This window comes from Aplidium turbinatum, chromosome 6 (genome assembly GCF_918807975.1).
Source record: "Aplidium turbinatum chromosome 6, kaAplTurb1.1, whole genome shotgun sequence".
NCBI classification, from domain to species: Eukaryota; Metazoa; Chordata; class Ascidiacea; order Aplousobranchia; family Polyclinidae; genus Aplidium; species Aplidium turbinatum.
In genome coordinates, this window is record NC_137477.1 from 26,186,691 (window position 1) to 26,208,810 (window position 22,120).

Genomic DNA, 22,120 nt, shown 5'->3' on the forward strand with positions numbered 1-22,120 from the left:
TGGTATGGTTAGCGAAACACAATGCTCGCTGTTCTATAGTGATTAGTGAGTAGTCAGGTAGTGCTGACGCCAGGAAGATCGCTCCTTTTCAACAAAACAGTGTTGTTAAAGTTAGCTGAACACGCAATTTTGAAACTGCATGCAGTTATCTACAACCTTCACCAAGCAACTATTGCACAGAGTAGACTAATGATACAGACGTGCCCAGTGGACGTGATACCGACCAATGATGACGTGCCCAGTAGTATTTAAATATTCAATTGTAGTCGCAAACATTAAAAGCAGGGGCTCCGGACACTTTCTGAGAGTGTGGGGGTAATTTAAGCAGGGGCGGGAACGATGTTTTGACATCGACAGGGGGCTTATTGGATTATCGCATCACATATACTTCTGGGAGGTCGCCACCCAGACCCTCCTTCGCATTACTGAAAGCTTCAGTTTCTTATACAACGTCTTAGGCGGCATGTTGCGCGCCGAAGGCGCATAATTTTTGCCTTTCTGCACGATTGAAAATCGAAAATTTGTTGCAACGAATCCAAAATCGCGAGCAAAAGCTCTTTAACATTTGCCCCATTTTTTGAGGTTTTTAGACAATTTTGACTGGAAGAGCGGACGTACGCAAAAATTCCTCTCTGTATTCTTCCTTGGCTCAAGTCCTCCAAATTTTGCACTTCAGACGCTAAATGGTTAGATTTAAAACAGGGGTTCCCAACCTTTTTTACACCGTGGCCCCCTTTGAAAGTTTTGAAAAATCAATGACCCCCCTATTTTTTCAACCTTTTGAGAAAATTAAGAAACGTCATTTTAATTAAAGAACTTGTTTATACAGTAACCGGTAGTTAGAATGATAAAATGTTATAAATACAACACACAATAAACATGATAGTACATTAATAATATTAGTTATTACATGTGCAATTAATGTGATGGTTAGATCTTGTTTTTGCTCTGACAATGTCTTAATTGGTGGTGGAAAGAGCAAGCCGCATGTCATATTGTATAATAATCCAAGACACTGCGCTGCTTTGTCTTCAGATTGAATTAAAGACCATTTCATGAAGATTTGGGCAAAATGCACTAGTATTTTTATTAAATTTTAATTTATTTCTTTTGTTACATAGTGTTGGAATGGACATAGAGATGATAAATTAAAAAAATTATTATTTTTCAATTTTTTTCATTGCCCCCTTGAAAAAGGCTAATGGCCCACTAGTGGGCCATGGCCCCCAGGTGGGAACCCCTGATTTAAAAGACCAAAAGCGTTAAGGTCAAAGCTTTCTATAACTTAATTTACAATTGCATGAATAGGCTACAACACGATAACCTGTGCCATAACATCCGCAGTAAAAGAAAAAGTTTCAGCATCTCTAGGGTCTATAGGCCTAACATTCAATTCAGAAAAAAATAAAGGCTAAAATGCATTAACTTTTACAACAACCGAAAACATAAAGACATTGAAACAATGACATCACACATAGCGCATTGTAATGCGTATTCAGGTATTTTTGACAGGATGCATATTGCATAGTTTGGCCATAGATGACTTGGCGTTTTCTTGCGAGTCGGAGTTTCCAAGCAAAAACCTCAAAAGTTATGCAACAAATGAAAATAAAACACAAAAGTAAGAAATATATTAAAGATGAAATTTTTATCTCTACATTAGTAGGGGGGGGGGGGGGTAATTTTGCATTGGTTACCCCCCCCCCCACTCCGATTGGTGCGGGGGTAATCACCCCCGCGCCCCCCCCAACGGAGCCCATGATTAAAAGCCACAACATGTAATCGGGAAATTATTGGAGTGTGCTACTTGACTTCTCTTATTATCTAACAGAAAAACCTAACGAACCTGATCCAGCTTCCAGATTAATAATTTTTACCATAAACAGCCAGGTAGTTATACAATACTGTCAGTTTATTGTGAACAAATTGTGTGCGTACCGGTATTAAGAACATTGTACAAGTAGGACTTATACTAATTACAGCAATACTATTTTTGCAACATAAACTAGCCTACGCAGCCATAAGGGTTTGCGTTGGTTATCTCATTTAAAGCCAAAAACATCGATACCGTACTCTAAATGTCTTTTGAAGCCACTTGCGCCGACAAAAACGGTAGGCTGAAGAAATGAAAGTATGTGTCGTTTTGTTGAAAAGTTCACATTTTTCGATTGGTGCAATCTCGATTGAAAATGGCTAAGGACGGACCTGCAGGTAGGCTATGGCCACTGAGGCGTCAGTGCGATTTTATTCGAAGAGTACGGTAATGACTTTAGTAGACTAGGCTACAAAGTAGGACTCGTTCATCTGCCTCTACACTTTTTTTACATCAAAGTTCCAGGCTACAGCATATAAAGTAAACAGCTGCAGCATGTAACTATAAGCTGCTAGCGTTGGTTTCAGTTGATCAGCAGTTTTTAATCAGTAAAACTAGGCTACTGGTGTAAGCCAAGTCAAAACATAACCTCAGCCTACTTGGCTTATAAATTAAATTTTAAAAAATCGGGCTGACAATTGGCCAGACAACTTATATTACCTACTGAAGCCTATTGTAAAAAGTAATGTCAAGTTTTTCCGCTGTGAAGCAATCATTCTTAATCTGCATGCCAAATGAAATGCTACTCAAAATAAATATTTTGAGCTCGCTAACAAATCAAAAAAATTACTACATAAAAACTGTTGTTATCAGAAATTTGTAAAAAAAAAGCAACTAATGTTCTGTTGGTTTTAATTTGTAGGCTATATCGGCTTGTTACCATACAAAAAAAGAAAGGATGATGGAACAGGCTATTCATTACTCGCTCCTCTAGAGATAAAGAAGAAAAACATGAGTGGAGCAAATACCAAGACCCTAATCATCCCACTCGTCCTTAGAATCTCAGTGGCTATAGTGTTGTGTAGGCCTATTCATGGACCGAAAAGGAAAACTGCATTGCTTGAAAAATTGTTAAAAACATTATTTCGCACACAGCGCTCAAAGTTAGGTAGACTTCAAATAAGAAACAAGTTTCTTATCAGACAGCGCATGCATTCAAATAGGCTATATCCTACACAACGCCGCTTAACAATAAATTAAAAAAAGAAGTTGAACGTTGTCATCAAAGCTATGACGGCTTCAGTACATGCCAATAAGTCACTGGCTGGCCTTCTTTGGATAGAGCTTGTATCCACTGTTCATTTCCACTCCAATGATCCACGTTCTGTCCAAGTTTGACTTCTCCTTTAGGCATCCAGTTTCCTCTGTCTTTTACATAAAGAGTAGCTACAATGACAAGTTGATCATTTGTCATTGCAAACATAAAAGCTTCCTGGAAAATTGGGTCTTTATTTTTTTGGGACATCTTGGTTTGTTTTTTCATGCTTTTGTCATGCTGTGGCTCTTCAGTGAGAACAATATAACAATCTGAAAAAAATAAATGGATTAGGTCAGCCAAACGTGGTTTATAAACTGATAAGTTCAGACATAGAAAACATGGTTCAACAAATTTGGCATTAAAATTTCACAATAACCGGTGGAGTTAAGAAACCTAATATATTCATTGCAAAGTAGCCTACAGCTTTAGATGTAGACTAGGCGTAATATTATTGTCGACAATGAACGTATGCTCTGTTGACGTTCTTTTCAAGATGATGCTTTTTCAAAGATGCTAATAGCCTAAATAAATTAGTCTATTTGGCAATATTGGTAACTAAGTGTTGGCTATATAATTTGTGGTAATTCCCAAAACATTGCAGCAGTTATAGGAGCGATTATTTCGTGTAAAAAAAGGATAACTCACACACAAGTGATAAAAATGACGAAAGTGAAAACTTTAAATGGCGCTATGTATATTCCAGAAAAAGTTATGCTGTTTATTGACCTTGATGTCTTCCAAGATTTCCTTTGGGAATGTTTCGTGCAGAGATAACTTCGACTGTGACAAAACCTAATACCGCGTGGTAGCACAGAGACATTTGAATAAACGTTTCCTCCTAAGAATAAAAAAATAACGTTTCTGCAGTCTGCACAAAAACTTTAAACTGATTGAATAGCCAACACATTACTGTAAACTGAATAAACTTTAATTTTACCTGATTATTTACAGAATAAGCATTCAAGAATTTATTTTAGTAGGCCTAGCCTACGTTTGCTTCAGTACATTTTTCTGAAAATCTAAATAAACAGTGGGCTATATAGGGCATAGGCTACACTTGGAGTGTAGTATTATTATAATAGACAACTAAATTGGCTAGCCTAGGTTTCTAATCAGAAACGCAAAACACTTAAAATAACTTAGACTTAATTGTGTCTACACTTAGGGACTTAGGCTACAGTCTAGAGCTGTAGGCTATAATAAAAAAAGCAAACAGGAGTAGACTTATCACTTTTTAATTTAAACCTAAAATAACGACTTTGTTTGTTTGTTTTGTTTGTTTGTTTGTTTATCTTTATCCTGCATTGCGGGAAAGCGGACCTGAGCGCTATGCATCGGTGTACGCCTTCCGACGTACACCTGACCCACGCTGCAGCCGACGGCAATGTCTGTTTCCGGTTGTCTACTCTACTTATGACTTCAATTTGGTACTACCCATTACTCGAAATCGATCACTGGGTAGAGGCAATTATCGTAAAGTTTCTTGCCCAGAGAAACAACAGCATTTGCAGGTGGCTGGAGTCGAACATGCAGGCTCTCGACTGCGAGCCCAAGGAGCTAACCACTCGGCCACTGCTGCCGAGTATGTTGGTATGTGTTATGTATGTTATATGTAAGGCCTATCTAATTTCAAATATAATTTTTCTAATTTACTTTCAGAGAAGTATTGACATCCAACCACATATCATTTGGTGCTTGCTTGTTGATGTCACACAACGTAGTAATGCATCTTCCCAAAACAGAGGTGTGTCGAAGTTTACTCGGCTTTTCTTTACAGCGTATCTGAAATTTGCACAAAGTTACTGAAAATTTTACAGATCTTTCCGCGGTGTAAGTAACCTTGAAAAACGAGTCTCCTACAAGTCAGCATAAGTTATGAACTGATTAAATGGTAGTTGAGCAAGTTACAACTGAGCCAACAACAATTCAAGCGACAGTGGCTAAAGGGAAATGATGAAACTGAGCAAGTAACAACTGACTGAGCAAGCCGAAACTTGGTATGTTACAAGTCAGCAAATCCAGTTTAGCAAGCGAAGACCAAGCAAGTTCAATGCTAGCTGAAAATCTCATTTGTCTGACTTGGACAGCATCTGAAATATAGGTAGGCTACCGGTACTTGCTGAGTTGAAGCACTTGCTGAGTTGTCGCGTGCCGAGTGGTCCAAAGACCTTTCAAAACTTGGCAAAAGCACTTTAGAAAGTTTAGGTGGGAGACACGATTCTCATGTTGAGGAATTAAACAGAGAAGTTTGAGAAAAACAAGTAAATTCTGCTTGGAAGACGTCGAAGGCTCTTGCTGAAAATGCCTGAAACACTAGGCTACTGAATGTGCGTGTATTCAGCCATGATTGCAGTTAGAACTGTCAAAGCTGTTAGCTGATTAAGATCAGCTCTTAATTTGCAATCGCTAGCTGTGAGCATGATATCACCAAATTATATTTTTTTGAAAAGGTTAGTTATTAGATGTTGCTTTGAAAATATTCGCCAGGACTTTATTTACTTTAGAACAAGGGTTCTGAACCAAGAGTGCAAGCACAACCAATAAAGGTGAGACCTCTTCCCAGGAGATAAGTCGATGTTGAATCATTAAGGTTTATCATAAAATGACGTACAAAGCTATGCTTGTTTACCTGGCTTTTAACCAATATTCTGAATCTTAGCCTACGTAAGTTTTACTTTACCGCCTTTCTTCGCGTGGCTGCGAGAACTGGTTCATGATTTCAAGGTGGTGCCAGCAACGAAAAAAGTTAGGAATCAATGCTTTAGGCGTAATGTCAAACAAATTTGTCATAAATGGAAGCAATCATCTCTTCTTCTCTAACAAGTTACAAATGAATAAATAATTCAATTGCTTTTAACTCAGATCAGTCTTTGCATGGACTTCTAAATAGTAGCATCTGGACTGGAAACTCAGTGGGCAACATGAGGCCAAACAGTTGGTACAACAGTTGGCCAACAGTGGGCCAGCAGGGTTAGTTACTTGGCTGTTGGCCCACTGTTGGCCAACTGTTATACCAACTGTTTGACCTCATGTTGCCCACTGAGTTTCCAGTCCAGATGCTACTATTTAGAAGTCCATGGTCTTTGCCTTACTTCTAAAGAGACTTGAGGCATATCCTCCTCTTTAACCGATTCGAATGTTAAGCGTTCTCGAATCTGCACCAACGGCCCATCAACTTTGATTGGTTCTGTCCGATGGCATCCATATAAGCGAGGTAGCAGAGTGATCTAACAACAACAAACATTCATTTGCTTTTTATCTTACTTGTTTAGTGATGATGTTACGACTTGGTTTATTAGACTTTCTATTGTTTACATTTACGGATTTAATGTTAGACTTTTAAATCTATTAACTTCAATGTAGGCTAATATTATTTAAAAAAAATTCTTGACTTGAATAATGATTCTGTTGAATTATTTATACCAAAGGTGGATCTCAAGTGATAATGCAATGTTATCGTTAGAGATGTAAAACTATAATTAAGATATTTTAGTCAAACAAATTGCTTATAGGCGGATCAGATACCCACTAAAACATTAAAACGATTTTTCAACAGATTTAGGTAGATATTTTAGCTTTTATTCTGTTGTTTGTGTCATTGAGGCAATCAAGTGACTGTTTGTATTTTAAATTTATGGAGCTTTTTGTAAATTAATTATTTATGATAACATTGTTTCTTAATTATTGCAGATGGATATCCTATTTCATAAATGTAACGCAAGCTTGTTCGATAAAAGAGCCAATCTGAAGAAGAGCTTTTGTGGCTGTGCTCTCACAGTCACACAAGCCACCAGAGAATCAAAGAAAAAAATCTTATATCTCTCTTTTGCCTTTCCATCAGAATGCTTGACCACCTCATTGCGAACTTTTAAACAAATCCAAACGGTAGGGATAAGTTTTTACGTTTTTACCTTGAAGCCAAGAGTAAGCTAAATGTCAAGATCAATAGAAAGTTGTTATTCTTCTACTCTTAGCCAAATTATCGTACGTAACAGTAAATGGATCGCCCACATACTGTTAGCACTTGGTATCACTGCATAAAAAATCTTATCTTACACTGCATTATTAAAAGTAGGTTGATAGGCTTGATAAGTTGCCATTGTCTTACAAGGGTTGTCACACCACGTAGAGCAGCACTATTTTTTTATTCTTCTGCAGAGTACTGTGCTTTGCTTAGTACAGAATACTATACTGTACTGTGCTTGCAGGACAACACCAAACACTCTGCAGGGCAAGTAGGCTAGGGCACTGTCACATCATCAATCCTGTCACCAAGGGGGTGTTGTGTTTTGAAGCCGGATGCTTAGACAATCTCCCAATTGTAACAGACATTTATCCAACTGAGCTTTCAACGAAGGAAGTCTATTTTGCCTACTACTAAGGTCAACTAAAAGTCTACTAAAGTAAATAACTTTTCGCAATTCAAAAGCGTATGCTCGTACAAATCAGCATATTCAATAACGCTATATATTTCTAAAAAATAAACTGTATGACAAGCTTAAAAGAAGCATCTAGTCTAGACCTATCAGTAACTGTCGCAAGCTAACTTATGTTTCAACGTTTCTTTCTTTTCGTGTTAAACGTTCCTTTTAGGTTAAAACAATCAAACAATTGTTTTGCCTACCTTCAGATAAACTTGTTTTCCAACGAAAAAGTTTTCAGCTTCAATTACGGAAATGTTCATTTTTTGCTGCTTAGGGAGGTACATCAGTAAAAGGTGAATTCGAGGAGCTCCTATTGAAGCACATGGCTCCTCTTCAGCTAAGTTGATATGGTTTTTCATGGCACCTGCGGCGCTCGAACTACGTTTAACAGATTCCCCTGGAATCAATATCTTATGTTTAACTAAAAAAGGAAGAAGTTATTTACCAGAATAATTCAATATGAGCAAAGCAATCAATTTAATTAGCAATTAGTTTGTTTTCGAAATCGCCAGCAAAACCAAGAAATGTTACTAGCCTAGTGCATGGAACGAAGTGGGTAGCCTATAGGCTACGTGCAAAGCCAAAAACAGGAAGCACCTATCGAGACAGTTCAATATGAGAAACTGCAATGGGCTTGCAATATTGTTAGTAAGCAATACATTTATCAAGCAATCCATCAATCTACAAATAATTTATCAAACTAAAAACAAAGAGTTCAATTATTTGTTGTACTGTAATAATGAAGGTTACCGCAGCGCATAGTCTATGCTTAAAACATTGAGAAATTTATGACTGTAGCCTATAAACAAGTTTTACGAAAAAAAGTTAAAATAAACAATAAAAAATGAATTGCTCAAAGTTGGTATTTTTGCTTTAAATCGGCTTTATTTAGGCCTACCATATTTTCATCGCCTGAAAAGAGGACACGTTTCGCCAGCAAGTAAAGTACAAGCAGAATGTTACGTATGAAAATTTTTTTACATCCTTTTGAATAATTATAGACGTATGCAGCAAAAGTTACAGCAAAAAACAGACAAGTTTGTTTGTTTCTCGAAAGCCAATTTGTTAGATTTGTGTGACAAAATGAAAATGTGATGTGATAACTGATAATGTCATAAAAATGTGACAAATCAGGCAGTATCTGCAGGTAGCCATGCCTTAACTTTTTTCAGAAAAAAAGGATCAGCTTTAACGGAATTATAAAATTACTTGCACGAAATATAATTGAAGTTGTATACAGCTGTTAATGAGATGCTAAGGACAGACTCAGCTAAAAGGCTGTTTCTTTCCTTGTACCATTGTGGCTGCATCAAAGTCATTCTACATTTGCACTCACATAAGTTGTAGGCATCCATGCCACGATTCATTTTGAAGCCAAATAGCATAGCGCACTTTGGATTATTTTTCGATTTGCTTCGCTTGACAAATTAGCCAAACTATTAAGTTGGTAATCAGCAACGTTTACAAGCGTCAATACAAAATAGATCTGGGTACAATAATAATTTATTGTAAAAGTGTGAGAACCTTAAAATGTAAAACTCTTTTGCAAGTTTTTGCGTTTTTTAATGTTTCATTTCTTTGTAATTTACTCCATTTTTTTATTGTCCAATTTTTCATTTTCATAAATTGGTTAATCCGATGTCCTCAAATGAGGAAATTTCCTCACAAGTGGATTTGCAGTTCCACTCGCACTCATCGCTGACCATTATTTGGCTTTTTTAAGACAATCGCAAAGCAATGTATAGTATGTTTCAATGAACGTCTAAGATTGTTTAGAACAGCAGATCAAATAGTACGTCAATGTTTTTTTGAAATCTATAAATCAGAATGTTGCATTGGTACAGAAATGGTTGGAAATTGTGAAAAAGTCACATAACAATGAAATCCTGTTGAAAATATGAGCAAGAAAACTGAAAATGTGAAAGAAGAGGACATTTGAGCATTTTTGGGTGTCCTCGGAGGACAACGTGTTTTTCTTAAAAAAAGATGACAAATCCTCTTAAAAGAGGACATATGGTAGCCCTAGCTTTATTGCTTTGTACTTTATTTGGCTAGTAACGCAATTCAATGACAGCTCTCTATTCAGCGGCACTTCGGCTAGACTGAGAGTGTGGAATTATTTACAAAGAACATTTTAACTGGCCTGTGTTGGGGGGCTTTTCAGGTTTAAGATCGGAATTCCAAATATTTCTAAGCATGTGAAAGCAAGGCACAGAAAGGTATTGCACAATAAAAACCACACCAGTTTGTAGAAGACAAAATTTGTATGAGAACAGGCACAAACTTACTGTCATTGTTTCATGTTTTTAAGATTAAACAAAACTATATTTGGCAAGACCTTTACGTGAATCTACAATATTGCTATAAAAGCTAAATAACATAGGCTACAAGACTATATACAGGGTGCAGACGAAATCCTTGGACTGCTTTAAAGTGTAATATGTCTGTAAATAGTGAATAAAATTGCAAAATATTGGTGGTATATTGCCAAGACAGTAACTAACAATCGTACAAAGTTTTATTCAATATGTCCCCTCTGACCTGAATAACGCGCTCAAGTCTACTTCTGAAACTGTCTACCGCTTTACATAGGGTTTCTTGGGGTATTTTGCCCCATGCTTTTTTGAGAGAGCACTTCAACGCCTCAACTGAGTCATGGTATGAAGCACAGGCATCTGCCTCCGAAATGGACCAAACACAAAAGTCCATTGGATTCAGGTCTGGTGATGAGGGCGGCCAAACGTTCTTGCTCCAGAAATGAGGAAATGGTTCTGGCACTATTCCTGGATTTTCTTGGACGTGTGAGATGGCGCACCGTCTTGTTGGAATGTGAATGGCTTATTTTTGAAGTATTTTTTAGCCTCTGCAAGGGCAGGAGTCAAAATCGTCTCAATGTACGAATTGGTGTTAACTTTAGCGCCTTGTGGAACAAAAATGAGGGGACATTTCCATGTTTTGGAGACAACGGCCCACATCATGACAGAAGACGGTTTCTGGCGCCTGAAAACTTTTTTATGGAGTCAGGAATGTCTGCAGAAGACTTAGCAAGGATACGATCATTTTATCGGTTATACCCTGCTTCGACATTGAGCAATTTTTCATCTGAGAAAATGAACTCTCCCGTCTCCGTACCTGACTTCATTTTGTTCAGAAGAATTTTAGCTCGAGCGAGTCTCTTTTCTTTTGGAGGTCTGTGAGGTGTTGGGACGTTTGCGTTTTGATGGGGACAACTTCAGATCTGTTTTAACGATCTTCCTGATCGTCTTTTCATTCACATCCATTTCGCGAGCCATTTTCCTCATGGATCTCTTGGGATTGCGGCGGATTCTGACTCGAACCGCATTAATGACCTTTGGGGTACGAGAAGTTAGTGGTCTCCCACTTCGAGGGCGATCTTCGGCACTGTTCAGTTCTTTAAGCCTGCTAACAGTGTGATAAACTGTTGATTTCGGTGCTTCAAGAAGCTTTATTATCTCTGAATTGGTCTTGCCTGCTCGATGAAGCTCAATGATAGCTGCACGTTTATCACTTTATACTTGAAAATAAAGCTAAGTTATGATAAACTGATGACACATTCTGAAAGATAAGGTTTGATACAATAAATATGCTATATCAAACACTTATTAAATATATTTAAGGACATAGTAAATTAAAATTTAATCTCAGTCCAAGGACTTTGTTCGCACCCGGTAGTATATATAGACTAAGCTAGACAGCTTTTCATGTAACCCGGACTAACCCGCACGCAATGGCGTTTTCTACAGAACACAGAATTAATTATGAATGATAAGGAAAGATGAAAAACAAACGCTTAAACATAAGCCAATGTTTTGGATGAAGAAAAGTACACTTAACATCTTATAAATAACAATGCCACTATAAACAATGAAGTAGTTGGTAGCCTTTTCTTATTGTTGTTGAAATTTTGATTTGTAATTTAACTAACTAGGCTAATTTGTGATTGAAAGAAGAACAAAATGATTCAAAACACTTTAGCTTCGACTAACAAGAATATTGGGGAAATCTCTGGACGGTGTTTTATAGTAGCCTAACAACTTTTAAAAGTCCCTGGATCTGGTAAAACTCTCGTGGGAGAATAGCTTGTTTTAACCTTATTAAACCATTAGTTTTGGAAGGCACCATGCACTTTTATACGGTTTGAAAAACAAGGTAGGCTAACATTTGAAAATGTTACAAAAAAATCAATAGAGGAAACTTTTTTAAAACTTACTTTATGAAATCCCAAACCCATCATCGTCGATTATGTTTCGACTAGGGTTTACTTTCACACTGTTTTCAAAATTTTGAAGATGAGTAGGCTGATAATAGGGTACCCGGACATTTTTCTGAAAGGACATTTTGCCGAAAGACATTTTGCCGAAAGACATTTTGCCGCAAGACATTTTGCTGAATGGACATTTTGCCGAAACTCGTTTTTGTGTTATATGTATCGATATTCTCCACAATGTGTTTTAGTCTATGATTCACAACCTTAGTCCTTTCGGCAATTTGTCCATTCGGTAAAATGTCCTTTCGGCAAAATGTCCTTTCGGCAAAATGTCCGCGCACGGATAATAGTAGGTCTAACCTACTCAAACTTCAATGAATACGTCTTACTTTTTGAATCTTGGTTGTCATTTCTTGCGTGAGACGGAGATGTAGGAGACTTTCCATTGATTTCACAATGTTTTGACCGATTAGATGGTCCCATTAAATTTCCATCGAATGTGTTAAAAAAATTTACTTCTATGCTTTTCTTCTTAGATGCCTGTTTAAATGTCAAAATAATGGATGGAATTCTTTAGACATTTTCATCAATAATTCAACACCTCTCTTACTCTGCATGAGTAATCCCGGAACGTGTCTGAATACTTTTCGAAAAGCGGATAAAAAGTGAAAAAAGATTGTGAAATGCATTTCCAGAATATCAAGAGTAGAAGATAAGCTTAATTAGCCTAAGCTGAAGATTTGACGATTTATCGTGTTTTGCATTTTCAATCAATTTAAATTAAATCGAGAACTTAAACTGTACGACCACATTTAGTTTCAGAAACGTAGGCTATGATGCAAGTAGAGATTCGAGAAGATACGATTTTCATAATATTTAGCTTTCGGCACTAATGAGAGTAAGGCGGCCCTGCTAGGCTGAGTAAAAATGGTTCTCATACTTGATCCAAGCAACCGGTAATAAAAAATACATTCTCAAGATACGAAGCCTTCGGCACTAATAACAGTGGGCTAGAGTGGCCAGTTTTATTTTATGGCCACGTTTCCTTCAACAACTATGCCCACCCAATTTATTACATCTTGGGTAGAGGCAAGCAATGTTTATCCACAACCAGCTAAAGCCGAGTGTCGAACCAAGTTGGCATTATTGGAAAACCAGCACCTTTACCCCTTCGCCATCGCTCATCGACCAAGCATATTGATAAAAAACATAAATCCTTGTTTTTCTTATATTTACCTTTCTGGAAATAGCAGGTGATGCGTAAGGAGTAGAGTGATTTGATGAGTTGTTGCTGTCACTTTCAACTGTGCTTCTACACAAAAAATAAGAAGAGATTCAAATAATGGCTCAACCATGTTTGGACAATAAGCCTTTATCTGGTCCTGATCCAGTTCTTTGGAAGAAATCAATTGTGTCTAATTCATGAAACGTCTTAAATAAATGCTGATTAAGTATTATCACTTAGAAAACTGCCTCATTCCACACTTTAGCCTTGTGATTGTTGATATCTGCGTGGTGACTTAAAGTTGGGCAGGAAAGTGAGGCCTCACCAAGCCTATATTATTGTAATATTAGGTTAGCGATTGTTTTTAAACTGCGGTTCGGTTGCCTTTATAAAAAAGAATTTCTATTTTTCCGTTTTCAATTCGTTCGTCCTTGTTCAGTATTCGTTTCACAAAATGTTGTTTAGCCACTTACGTGGATGCATCGTCGAAATTTAATGCAGCCATGGCCATCTAAAGATATGGCCTGATTTGTCACATTTTGCAGAAATTTCCAGGTTTTTCTAACTTTGGGCAAACGTTTAAATAAATTTTTCTAAAAATTATATTTTTACGCATTCTTTATTCTTTTCCCCAGATGACACAATAGGTTTTAACATTCTCACATTTAAAAAAAAAAAAAAAATTGATTTCGAAGATTTTAGTCAGACTGTTAATTTTCAATAACAGTCTGATTTTGCATTTTTCAACTTACTTTTTCTCATTTGCTAGTGCTTCCCCAAGGCAACAAAAAAGTTTTATGTCATTAGGAAACCACAAAAAGTAAAAACATCTCAAAAAATGTCAGTCAAGCAATAGCAGTAGCTGTAATCAAAATCTGCAAAATGTGACAAATCAGGCCGCATCTTTAGGTGGCCATGATGCAGCTAACAAGTCATAACATTCGTTTTAGGAAATCGACTATCTCTGAAGAAGGAAGAATTTCGATGTCGCCTACAGCCTATTTGGATTATAGAATAAGAACCAAACTTTCAAAATTGCTAAAAAAGCGAAGAATTTTAATGTCTGAGACGGGGCAAATTTGGCATTCTCCGAAACCTCTTTAAAAAGTTCCAAAATTGGGCATTTTTCTGAGTAGATACAGCATCAGTAATTCTAGTTCAAAATAAATTTGTGACGCTTTAGAGATAAAACGTTTTGCTAGTCGTTCCTATGATGTATTGCAGACTACAAACCAGTATCATAAATAAAAACACGGTAGTAGCACATTTCAATATTGGATTTAATTTTAATAGCAGAACAAACCAAACTTGGACATTGGCGATGTTTAAAAGTGGGCCTTGAAAAATTGAAGTAAAACTGCTTCTCAACGATATGGATTTCCAACATTGGGTAGACTCAATTTTGAGTTGTTAAAAGTTTGGCAATCAGTAGGGCATTTTTTGTCGGAGCCTTCCTTTAAAAGGTTTCACAAAAAATCCTGATAACCCATTTCAATTTGTGAAAACTTTTGCGACTCACTAGTCACCATAAGCTATCTCCCCACTCATTTTTAAATTTAAATTTTCCGCGGTTTTAAAAGCTCCATTTTACATAGAGCTTGTTATCAAAAGTCAAACATTGCTGCTTCTAATAGCCTTCCTAATGAGCTATAGAAGTGATCAATATCACCATGGCTGTGAACTGGATCGTCTTACAGTAGCTCAATGGTTGATGTGTGTACAAAACTCAACTGGATGTAAACAATTAAGATTTCTTTTGGTTATATCTGATTATTTTAACTTGCATCTTGAGACTCACCTTCCAAATAATCGTTTGTTTCGCCATTTTTCTATCAGAGGAGATGAAGTCGGGGAAGGATTTCTTCCTGTATCTGAATCGGAACTGGAATCATAACCGAAATCTTGCTGTCTGAAATAATATTAACGAAACTGTAAGTTGTAACCCAGCTTTCTGTTAGCATGTAGCCTAATTAGTTTTATCGGCAGCAGCAATTATCTTACATTAAACACTTCAAAAAGTTCTCAACGCAAAAAGCTGGCAAAAAGAGTTGTAAAGTTTTAGCTTTTCTTTTCTAAAATCAAGATCAATTTTTAATTTAATGCCTGACAAGAAAAAATTTGAAAGCTGTCCATCAGTTAGATTTGTTTTTGGTACAGTTCAATAACGTTAGTTTTGCGTTATGATTATTGCCTTAGTGTAAGTGCATTGCACCGAGTCACGTGCGCTTGATAACTTCGTGCCTCCCTGTGGTTGTGAGTTGTTCGTAAATCGTAATTATTGCAGCAGGACTTGGTCACCGCACAGTGATTTGTCACTTGTACAGTAGGCTACACATAGCTCTACTCGTTTCTTTACGTTTGTGGGTTTCTGTAGCTATCCTGCAATAACTACAAGCGTAACAGTTTCATACCCAGCCAACAAATAAGCTTATTGTATTGATGTAAAACGCATTGATTTTCTGACCGAATAAAGATTAACATTTTAAATTTCCAAACATAAACTTCTCTGTCTGGTGGCTTTGCACAAATAAATGCTGTTTTTATAACGCTAAAATTTTAATTATCAGTATTTGTTCTGATTTTCTCTGACTTTAAAAACATTATATCTTTGATCTTTTGTTTTTTTAGAAAATTAATTCTTGTAACGTAGCTATAGTGACAGATGTAAATATCTTTAGACGTGATGTCAAAATATATCGATTGCGTAATTTTTATAGGTATGCGCTACAGCGTGACGTAATAATAAAATTCGACAACTGTAAAACCAGTCCCCAGAAAGAAAACGTGGCAGCGTTTAATTTTTTCGAATATTTTCAACGTCAGCAAAAGCAAAATTTAATGTAAAGATGGACTCAAAATGACGGCCTCAACACTGCTGTATTTTGGCAAATAAACCCTTGCTGGTAAAATAAACTGCAATATTTGACAACATTTTCAAACAACATATCAACGTTAAAATATTTTCAAAATAAACCAGCTCATCTACAAAATACACAAGAAACGACGTAACTCACAGGCCTTTAATTTCATATTTTCCCAGTCTTATTTGAGTTAGGGCTGTTCGAAATAAAAATAGTTCGACATTTTTAATTGTGGGCTATGTGTAGCCAAAACGTAAGCAGTTTTTGTTGCTTTATCATGTTGATTGTCATGTTGTTGCTTGGTTTTGTTTACTTATGGTTTCGAAAATGAACCTCTCTACCCCGGCCGAGGGGGAGGGGGAGTTTTGGGCTCACTCATCTCATTTTTATTTTTTTGAATGTATTTTGGCTATTTGAAAAGAAAAAAGTTAAAATACTGTTATAAAAGCTTGTTATTCAATAACTTATATCAAGCAAGACCGTGTTAACCACCCCGTAACACCAGCTAGGGGCATGACTGTTTAGAGGCCCACTCAATTGTAGTCTGCAATGTTTTTGGCTATTTGGAGAAAACAATCCTACAGTAGCTCGATATTCAAAAGCTTACATCACTCAAAGCCGTGTTTTTCTATAGTGGTAGAATAGGCCTTTTACGAACACTAAACGGCTAAACGCTCATAAAATGAAAAAAATGATGGATAGTCTAGTCACAGCCAGTAGCGTTGGTAGGGGTGATCCAAGGAATAGTTTTGGACCCGAGATGATTTTATGGGCCCATAATCTTTTTACGTGTTCTGGGCTAGGCTATTGTCCATTTGACGCTATTGTCCATTTGTGGCCCCTAACCTCCATCCTAACAGCCATAGAGACAAGTATTTCACACAACCACTGATAGGCCTACCATAGTGAGTTATTAGTGATGAGGACCTCTCCTAAAAAATTTTGAAGAAAATGTCTTAAAATTGCGCATTCTGAGAGCACTTTCAGCCCAAATCAAAAGTAAAACTCTTTTAAATGATGTTGTAACAAAGGGTAAAAAGTTTCTTTAAGTTACAGAAAACCAAAACAACTGTTTGTTTTGTTTTGTTTATTGGCGTCGTTGCGAGACCTGACACTCAATCAATGAATTATTTATCAGAAACATGACATGTTCGAAATATGCAAGTTTTATATGCACTGTAAAAGTGGCATAAGTTCCCATACTGACAGGGAGACAACGAAACGACTATACGGTCTACTAGTCAATTGCCACCCCAGCACAGAAACGATAATTTTGGCATTTCAGACACAAAAAAATGTAATATATAGCAGTTTGTGCCGGAAATGTGAGGTTTTCGGTCTTAGTTTTCTCGCTACTTCAATACTAAAGTCTTTACCAACAAGTCGAGTTTCGTAAAAAATGAGTTAATTTTGTGAGAGCCATCGCAATTTCTGCTGAGGTGGCCTACATTTACCTACTTTCCCTTCCCTACTTTACTTTGTTAGAACTGGTTGCCAGAAAATTTTACGTTATTACCAGGTGGTGAAAGTTTCTCCATTATAGGCCATATTTTTAAATATATGAGGTACATCTTAAATTTTAAGGCCCCTAAATCTTGAGGTCTTAGGCCTCAGCCTTTCTAGTCTAATGGTAAAGTATAGCACTGGCTATGCGTCAATGGTTTTGTCGTAGACGCACAAACAAAGGGTGGCAGTTGAGTCGGAAGAAGTTTGGCGTCTTCGCAGCAGAAGTAGACTTTCTCATTTTTTTTAGATAAACTCCATAGCCCTTGCATTGTTACGGAATCAAAAACATTATAATCTTCTGAAAGATTGTGCAGTAGCCAGTCGATTGTTTTCGATGCGAATTCGCAACCCGTGTGTGAAGTACAATACTGTATTGTCTTAAAAAGAACTATTCTTTTCTAGAGAATGTGGGAGAGTAGTCTTTGCTAAAATGATGCAAGTTAAAGTTTTATCTCACTTCCATTGAAATAGTTTGCAGCTGTAACTTAATGTTTATTTGCCTTCTTTTTGAACGAGCCCAGTATTTGAGATACACCATTGCAAAATATTTTTCGCATCTTTACTAAAAAAGTAGGAGCCCACCTGTAGACTTCGGGAGGAAGGGGCCGAGATGGTGTGCACAAGACACTGCTCTCTACCCATATTGTATGTTTACTTTTGTTCCGACGCAAAACTTCTTGCCTTAGTTTCGTCTCGTTTCATTTCGAATTAAATTTCTTAGTGAAGAATTTTTCTTGATTTGTTTGACTGTCAGCCGAACTATAAACATAAAAAAAACTTTACTTACTTTTGCTCAGCCAAGGGAGAAATTTCGTGCAGAGAAAAGTGAGGAGATAAAAATAACGACTCCTTGCGGCGAGTGTTGGGGCTCTCTGTAAGAGTTGAAAAACCTGACTTGGTGGAAAGAAGATGAGACAAGGACAGTCCAGGCTGGCTCTAAAAATACAAAAGTTTATTAAAATTTTACAACTGTTACATGAACAAGAACGATTGTGGTTTTAAGTTTGAAAAATGCTTCGATTTGTTTGAATTTCAAAACAGAAATATTTAATAACCATTATTTAAATATAAAGTTGGTAGAAAAAAATCGCCTGAACTGAATTAAAAAGCGGCATGATTGTTTTTCTCTAGCATAGCCTACAAATATAAACTAAAAATTTACCCTCAATAAAATAAAAAAAGAAGACTAATCGAATATTTAGTAACTGTGATGTCCATCAGCAACAGTCTAAATGATGTCCAGCTGATGCCCAAATAAAGTTTATTTCAATGGCGAAAAGCAAACTAAAACTGGTTTGGTTTTGAATCATTATTCTCGGATTGACAAGGCCTTGATAGGTTACTTCTGGTAGATTCGCATACTTATAGAAGCTTTTGACGTAGGGCCGGTTACCAAGATTAACAGAGTGTTTTCCGATTGTTGAAATGTTGTTGCCGGGAATTACTCCATCCACTAGGTGCTGCTGAATGGAGAGCAATCCTGAGAATGCGTTGGTCAAAGTGAACACCCCGAGAGTCGAACCAGTGCCGCTTTATCTTGAAGCTTCTTCGTTCACGAAGTCACGCGCTAACCAACTGAGCTATCTACTGCATTTGTTGTTTTTTAATAATTCCCAAGATACCAACACTTTTAACAATAAGCGGTAACTTCACTATACCGCTTTCGGTGACTGAACCAGTTTCAATATTTTAAAGCCGCCTACAAGTATGTGAACTGGCAGGATAAGGCTTTCAGAATGCTTTGTCCGTCCGAGGGTGAAGATTTCTACAGTCAATCCATCAAATCTTATGAAGAAGATAAAACAAAAGCCTATTTATTAGGCTTCATGGTTTGAGTACATTTTCACTCTTGACATTTACAGTAGCGCAACTTGATGAAAGCCTATCACAAAATTGATACTAAACATTGTTTCAAACAGGAAAATATTGTGGTTGTTGTTCATTGACGAACTTTCAGAAAATCACTGCTGTTGTAAATCTTCGTAGGCCTATAAACATCAGGTGTCTCAAACAACAATCATTTTCAATTTTGAAGAAAATGCTTAAATAGTGTTTATGTTTTCTGAGCCTATCTGTGTATTTAGTTTAAAAGGATAGAGAAGGGCAAGACTGGTTGTCACCTGCTGATCCACGCGTTTTCCAGTCGTTGTATTTCGTCTACTTTGATTGGATGGAGAGTGATCTAAAAAAAACCGCTTTTGTTTAAACTTTGTCACAACGAATACCAATTAGTTTGCACAGTAGAATGAAATGACATTATTTCATTTTTCCTTTCATTTCATTTTTTTATTTTTTGTCGTCCGGGACGAAAAAGATACTAACTACAAAAATCGATATAGACCTACCAGCACGTTAATGAACGGGAAACGGTGCAAAACCTTGAAAGGTTTAAAACGTGCCTGAATGAAAAATTATGTAGTAGGCTATATATCAGTAGTTAGCACGGCCACAAAACCCAAAAAACAAATAGCAAAAAATAAAACAAAAACAGAGAGAAGCACACATGTAGTAATGAATGACAGCCTAATGAAAAGTGTTGTGGATTGAATTTGCCAGTTCCAATATTGATGTGGATGAGCAGTCATAATAATAATAATAGGATGGAGAAAGAAAACCGGACATAAAAGAAACCCATCCTCAGGCAAAAGCCCGTTTCAATGTGGCCTACATTAAATCGTTTTACTATTTCCATACTGAATGTTCAGCGTTGAAACGACAAGGTTTGTTAGCTGAGATAAGAAGTTCACTACATAATGATAAACAGCAAACAGCTGCTGATTACTTGTAGTCTCTGATCAGTCAAAATATTTCGGCCACCTTATTTCGGCCACCTGGTTTTGATTACCATTCATTAGCCTAGAATTGATTGTTTGTTTTCATTGTACAGTAGCCTACTGTAGGATTATGTAACCATTAAATAATCACAGTACTCTGTGCATTGATTTAAATTGATGTTATCGACAGACAAGAAAAACCCTTTGCAAACATAAAGAAATCAAGACCCGTACAGCTTATAAATATTTTATGATTTTTCATCGCAAAAAGCGCATGAGGAAAAAACAGAAATCGTAGAAATAGAGTCACAGGCTTGCAGACAACATCAAATAAACGAAAATGAAGGTTACAATAATATAAAACTGTTTATTGAACTGGTTTTCAAAAACCTGAGAAACGTAAATTAAACAAATGCAAATGAGCCCTAGCTAAAACAACAAAACGCAAAAAGAATTGATTTCTCGCAGAAGGCTGCGACAGGCTTACAATCTGTCTAATGCAATGATTAAAAAAGCTTTTCACAACACAGAACAAGGTGAGTGACTATCGTGGTGGTGACTATCCATTGAAAACAAAAATAATTATGCTGGTTAGAAGCACGTTTTTTTATTTAGTAGTTTCTACCCGGATTTTATGAATCAGGAATAAACTCCTCCTCGACAAAACAATCCACTTTGCTCGTGAGTCATAATATCACTCTTGTGCTTATGAACGATTACTGGCCCGCCTTCCAAGCCTGCAAACTCAACCTCTTTTCATACTAGTTCAAGTTGAAATGTTTTATTTTCAATATTTTAAATGGTTTTTTTTTGCAAAGTTGAGTTCGTAGCACTGCGGCTTAGGCTTACCTACAGCGAATCCTTCTTTGGTTTTATTTCATATCAACAGGCCAAAGGATAAAGCTGTGTAGGCTGGGGTGTTATTTTGTAATCCAAGAACACTTTCCACTTTCTCATGAAACTTACTCCATAAGAAATACTATGACGAAACTAAAATAGACTAAAGCTTTCACGCTAATGCTTGTTCAACCAAGCAACAGCATGGCAGTTAATAGCATTTAATTTATGTTTTAACTAAATATCAGGAAAACTGTTTCATTTAACGGTAAATAATGTTAACTGTGTAGCCACTTAGTCACCTGCAACCGTTAAAGAGGCATTCTTCAATGACACATCAATTTGGCCGAAGCTGTTTCGCGGCTGAGTACTGCTGGATCTTCTTGAAGGAGGACTTGCAACTTCATCGTTTTGCGTTTCGTCATCATTGCTTGGCGTCACCATGATGTCATAAGGCATCAAAGGTGGAACGGTGAACTGGGGAATACTGTTTGGGGTGACAACATTTTTCATAGCATCTTTCTTTACTGCTTGCGCTTGAGAGTCAGCATGATTTTCATGGACTGAAAATCGATCAGTGATGTCCCGAACAAATCCTACTGCATGAGTGGACACATTTTCTTTCAAGCTCTCCCACATCGCAAATGCTGAAGTGGAATTTATTGCAGTTGGTGAGCATACAAAAACTAAGTTTTTAGCACACTGCAAAAAAACATATAAAGTGATGAAAAAATTCTTTACAGGAACACCAAGACAAACATTATTTTGTTGATGGAACCCAAGAATGTAAGCCTAATCGAAGTCAATAACTGCAAGCTAGCTTCACTGTCTGGTCATTGTAGGCTATTTACCTGTTATTGACTATGCTACAATTTACACACTTGTAAAAAAAACTTCATTCTTGTAGGCTCTCAAGCTCGTTTCACAACAAATAAAGAATTAGTAGACAGCAAAACTAAATTCAATCCACGTAATTTAAAGATAAAAATAATTTTTTCTATTTTGAAACTGCTTAAACATTTATAAAGTTTATATAACTTCCAAATTCTATCTGACTGCATTCAAATTCTAAGAAAAAGATGTCATGAATACCAAAAGTCTAGCAAGAAGGAAAAAAGAACAAAACCATTGGGT

General features: G+C 36.6%; 1 protein-coding gene across 1 annotated transcript; it reads right to left on the reverse strand.

Annotated features, from left to right (window-relative positions):
• Positions 1-1,924: 1,924 nt before the first annotated feature.
• Positions 1,925-21,625, reverse strand: LOC145772553 (uncharacterized). Its single transcript, XM_082584415.1, has 11 exons — positions 21,289-21,625; positions 19,496-19,557; positions 18,169-18,311; positions 14,807-14,917; positions 13,020-13,095; positions 12,173-12,323; positions 7,756-7,952; positions 6,224-6,358; positions 4,785-4,913; positions 3,858-3,969; positions 1,925-3,400 (listed from the first exon to the last, which is right to left on the reverse strand). Exons 1-11 carry the CDS (start codon positions 21,623-21,625, stop codon positions 3,102-3,104), a joined length of 1,752 nt encoding a protein of 583 aa, XP_082440541.1. The 3' UTR covers positions 1,925-3,101.
• Positions 21,626-22,120: the final 495 nt, after the last annotated feature.

What these genes read in the sequence shown, in the direction of transcription:
- LOC145772553 (XM_082584415.1), bottom strand. Translation starts at nt 21,625, where the DNA reads ATGTGGGAGAGCTTGAAAGAAAATGTGTCCACTCATGCAGTAGGATTT. An exon ending in CACCTGCTATTTCCAGAAAG is followed by an intron (nt 12,324 to 13,019) that starts GTAAATATAAGA and finishes ACATTTAAACAG; the next exon opens with GCATCTAAGAAGAAAAGCAT. An exon ending in ATGTCAATACTTCTCTGAAA is followed by an intron (nt 3,970 to 4,784) that starts GTAAATTAGAAA and finishes TTTTATTCTTAG; the next exon opens with GAGGAAACGTTTATTCAAAT.